This window comes from Montipora capricornis, chromosome 14 (assembly GCF_036669925.1).
Source record: "Montipora capricornis isolate CH-2021 chromosome 14, ASM3666992v2, whole genome shotgun sequence".
Taxonomy (NCBI): domain Eukaryota; kingdom Metazoa; phylum Cnidaria; class Anthozoa; order Scleractinia; family Acroporidae; genus Montipora; species Montipora capricornis.
The window spans coordinates 19,695,492-19,700,491 of record NC_090896.1 but is presented as its reverse complement, the minus strand read 5'-3'; the positions used below and the strand labels follow the sequence as shown (position 1 = coordinate 19,700,491).

Genomic DNA, 5,000 nt, shown 5'->3' with positions numbered 1-5,000 from the left:
GTTGAGGGACTCCTTCAAATATGGCCCTAAAAATGCATGAGAATATAAGAGTTAGGACATGTCAATTATAGAGTTTATTTATTTCAACATTAGCTGCTGTTATTACAAAATAATCCAACAAATAGCATGTGTACAATATCATCTATATTACACGTGCATGCTATAGTGATGGTGTTTAAATCGAAGCTGTAGCACTGCTTGGCATGATCTTGCAGTTACATTTCCCAAAGAATGAACCACATGTATCTGGGATCCAAAGTCACCACAACAATATTATGTTAACTGTATGCTCTTTCTGTGTTTTCCCAACATTGGTCGTGGTTCAATTGTCAGTAAGTCACAAAGACAGGCTTCTTTGGCATGTTGCCATCCAAGGGAGAGTATTGAGCACTGCGCATAAATGCAAAACCTTAATAAATTGTGTTTTTTACTTTGTCAGTTTTTCTATTTTACCATAAATAATTTATGTTGAACTTCACACATAACATTTTATAATAATATTATGTTCAAGACCTGGGCAGTTTAATCATGCAGCCAAACAATACTTACTTAGTTACTAGGTTACCTAATGAGAATATCTGCACTCAATTCATCACCTTGACTGACACTGTGAGGCTTACTTTGTACATAAAAATGTCCCGTTTGTGCATATGTAGCACCCTCTTCCATCATCTTGTCTTTCAGGTTTCTTACATCATCAACCACTGTAAATAGCACTATGTTAAAGGATGTCAACTTTGTAAAGTTGATGCGAGAAATTAGACCAATGACATCTGGGGCATTCTGTGAATGACAAAAGATTTATTTAATAATTATTATAAAAATAAGCACAACCAGGCTAGCAACTACCCTGCAGCACACAATCATACCACATGAACATCTGCATTCCCACACACTCACAAACACACAATAATTATTATTGTATACTCATAAGGCCAACACTTGTAACAGAGAAAGCATAATGGTATTACAGACAGATCACCAGGAATTTCAAAACGACAGAAGCAGAAATTTCAATAATTATTTATTGAAGTGATGAGATAGTTTATTCTGTTGCCTGGCAACACAGAACAGAGTGAACAAATTTCATCTTTAGCAGGAATTGAACTTGCCACCAGAGATGGTGACTGAATTCTAACTGGTCTCAGTCAGGCGCACATGTACCTTGCAATGTTTACCAGCTTGTCCTATTGCCAAAAAGGCTCCTTGAAAGTGAGGCAGCTTTGCAACAGATATCTGCTCAACATCAAGCAGTGTTTTACTTGAGACGATAAGACCCAGTGCACCCAACTGCCCGTTTACAAGGTCCGTCAGTTCAACAGCATCTCCATCCTTCCTTCGTTTTAATCGTTCCAAAAATTTCTGGAACTCATGGGTCTGTTCAAAGTCTTTTCCCTGGAGAATGGAAAAGAAAGTTTAAATCAATAGATAGCCTTTCAAATACAAGAATACAACCTGTGAGTGAACGGGTCTCATAGCTAGATACACTCTACAAATATTCCCTCCATAATTTAGTGTAAAATGTTTGCTGTTTATCATCACCACATTACTGTGCTACTCTAAAAAGGACATTATAGTGTATGAGATATTTACTGTTACACAAGGTTTTGGAAAGGAGAGCATATGGTTTACGTGTGTATAACTAGCCAGTTCTTTCAGCACAGACTGGAGATCCTTGGTTGACTGTTGAACTAATACAGAATAATAATTGCTGCTCTCTGATCACTCACTATAAACTGTGATAGGCTTCCAGGAGATACAGCACTGCCAAATTCAGTTTCAACATCCTCCCAGCTAGTCAATTTAAAGATGTTTACAATGGCCTCTTGGATGGGCCTCAGACACTTGATTTCTGTTGCAGCACTTTTAAGCTCCTCCAGGCTCATCTCACATTTTGCTACCTGGAAGCACAAAAAAACTCCAGTCAGACCTTGCAAGACTGAAAGCTGATAATTACTTGTAACTGTTATAGCTTACGTTAAACTCTATGATACAGTCAATCCCAAACGGGATGATTAAAAGTACATGTACATGTAGAGAAAAACTGACAGAAAACTGATGAAATAAGTAACATCCGAATAAATCAAAATTCATGGGTAAGTTAATAAAGGTGTTGCAAATAACACCACACCATTCAGGCCACATTGTGTTTCCTGTGTTCTTTCAGTCTGCTATAATCAATAGCCATACAGGTTTTCCACTCATATTTCATCTATTACTTTAACAAAAGCTCAATGACAACAGTCCGGCAGCGAGAAAACACACAGAATGACTTGACTTATGGCATTAAGCTGTAAACTACAAGGCCCCGCCTGGTTTGGCTCCGGCCCTACTGGATTATTAGCAAACACTTATCAGGAAGTAATGATGATGATGATGATGATGATGTTGATAATGATAATGATAATGATAATAGCAATAATATGAAATGAACTGCAACCTTACCTTCTCTAACAAGAAATTTTGATCATGATTTGAGAGGCCACAAAGAGGCTTCAACTGCCACTGCTTCAGTATTGGTTTCCCTTTGTTGACTATGTCAGTGGCCTTAGGCTTTTGCCCCTCCAGCTGAACATTTTCAAACATAGTATTTAGTGTCTTAAAATGTTTCCATCCATCTGCAGACAGCTGTGCCATGGCAAAAACTTCACTTAGGATTCGTTTCTACACATCAGAAAGGAAATGAAAAATTAATTAATTAATTACTCACTCTTAAGACCTTCTGTGTCAGAGAGCTTAGCCAGTAATGATTTGAATGGAAAAACATCATGAGGTTTCTTTGATGCTTTGTGTTTTTTTCCTTTTTCTTTCTTGAATGTCACGTAAAATCTGTCATCAATATGCCAATAGTCTGCACTGTGTTTTAAATCTCAACTCTTATTTTTTTGCAAAAACAGTACATGTAATTGGATTGTACGACTAAAAAATAATGGTAATGCTGCTTGGTAAGTGTAATGATGACCCCTCACCTTCTTGTGGGGGAGACTTGCACACATGTCTCTCCATGAATCACTTGGCTGTGGTGGTTCACCAGTGCAATCTTGAATAGGTAAAAACAGCTGTGTGCGTGAAATTTCCACCTGGTAACAAATACACAATTACATTATTGCCTTTAAACCTTTTATCAGTTTTGTGTTGCTTGATGTTCTTTCACTGATTGGCAGTTTGTTGCGGATTTACACATTCAAAAAACAAGAAACTTACTGGGATCAATCTGTTAGAGTGTAGTAAATGTATTTTGGCTTTTGCATCGGAGAGTCACAAGTACAAGTTATTATTATAAATAAATCATTCTCACCTCATCCCGGTATGTGAGGTGGTGACGAAAAGCGCCAGTGTTGTTGTGCATTGCACCAAGCCAGAGAGCTTCTTGATCAGACAGGCCAATGTAAATTCTGGCAACACGCCCTTGGAAGCTTTGGTTGTCTGGGTACATTTCATTGAGCTGTTTGGTGGCAAGCATTACATGGGTACCACCAAGGATTTCATATTCATGCTGCTCCACCTTGTCTAGGTTAAACTCTTCTTTATTCTTGATACCCTTTACTAGCACAAACAGAGCTTCATGATTTCCTGAGGGAAGCTCCTCCATACTCGTTATCAAGTCCTTCAAGAATCTGTCATCGACTGTTCTTATTTGCCTCTCTTTTGGTGGCATTACCAAGCATTTGACTGGGATAAAATAGGTTTTATCTGTACAAAAAAGACATTTGAGAAGATTAGAGTCTATGGTTTTGGATAGGTTAGGCACATGATAGTTTAGGTATTGTAGTTGTGTTTACTGTCTTATAAATTAATCTCTTTCAATTTGGCTTCTGACTTGCATTAGCTTTCGTAGTTATTAAGGAAGCCATTACTCTATTTAATATTTCCTTTCCTTCATTGTAGTTTTTTTTTTTGTTATGAAAAGGGTAATAAAGTTGTTGTTGTTATTTCCTCACTTATTTTAGTCAATTTCAAATGTTCTTAAGTTATTCATCCTTATAATTTGTAGAATGTGGTATATGTAATGCGATTTTATTCTATGTCCAGTTATAAACTGCCACATTCAACAGTTTCAAACTGACATATTCGTGTATACATATAATTTGCACTTACTATCAAACTGGCATTCATTGCAATGTTCCATTATTCCCTTCACACAGCTGGACTCTTCTACCACCTTTGTTTTTTTGTGGGCTGCACAGATGCGTAAAGTGGAGTCAGTTTTCGTTTTTCTGGTGCTTTGTTCCGATCCTCCACAGTATTCTCTGTTGTGGCCACTTGCGTAAGTCCTTCCAATTTACTGCAGATGTGGTTGGCAAGGCTATCTGCATCTCTGCTTGAACCTATATTTTTGAAATCACCGTCACAATCAAATGGATTAAAGTGACGTGGATTCAGTGTGGCATAATGGTAGCTTCCACTTTGGGTGGGAATGAACTCCATCTAACAAAAAAAGAGCAATTAAAACATTAAATAAGTAATTATAGTCTGAAATAATCAGTCTGTTGTTTTCTTTCAATATTGGAAGGCCATTTGCAAAATGAATTACTAATGAAAATATTAGATGTGTAATGGCAAAGGAATGCGTTTTTTAGGCTTCAGTACTTAGGCCCTGTATACAAGAAGGGAGGGTATAGCCCAGGTTTACAAGCAAAATTTTACAGGTAGGATTACCCTATCAGCCACGACAGCTCTAAATGACCTTGGTAAGGGCACTGGCGGCTATAAACCAGAAAAAAGGTTGTCCCAAGTAGCCGAGTTATCCCTAGCAGAGTGTTCACAAGGCAGGTAGGGTTATTTTGGTGCTAGGATAACCTCAGCGCTGAGATAGGGTTACCCTAGCACCACGGTAACCCTATCTGCCTTGTAAACACATTGCTCAAATAAAGAAGAAATGTGTGAGTGCTGAGAACGCATGTTTTATGAGTCATGAGTCAATGAGACTCACAGTCAATATACCAATAATTTGTTGATCAAGCCTAAGCCCTTCGTTTCATTGATTAGGCCTAAGCACT

The 5,000-nt window shown here is 37.7% G+C and overlaps 1 protein-coding gene across 1 annotated transcript in view; it reads right to left on the bottom strand.

The window, feature by feature from the left end:
- LOC138031627 (uncharacterized) overlaps window positions 1-5,000 on the bottom strand; it is a 10,358-nt gene that overhangs the window by 255 nt on the left and 5,103 nt on the right. Inside the window, exons 2-9 of the mRNA XM_068879285.1 lie at window positions 4,287-4,428; window positions 3,299-3,693; window positions 2,970-3,080; window positions 2,446-2,664; window positions 1,731-1,901; window positions 1,165-1,395; window positions 607-783; window positions 1-9 (exon numbers count right to left, since the gene is read on the bottom strand). The exon at window positions 1-9 is cut by the window's left edge and continues 255 nt beyond it. Of these exons, the coding sequence (XP_068735386.1) occupies window positions 1-9; window positions 607-783; window positions 1,165-1,395; window positions 1,731-1,901; window positions 2,446-2,664; window positions 2,970-3,080; window positions 3,299-3,693; window positions 4,287-4,428 (1,455 nt within the window). The remainder of the gene's footprint in view (window positions 10-606; window positions 784-1,164; window positions 1,396-1,730; window positions 1,902-2,445; window positions 2,665-2,969; window positions 3,081-3,298; window positions 3,694-4,286; window positions 4,429-5,000) is intronic.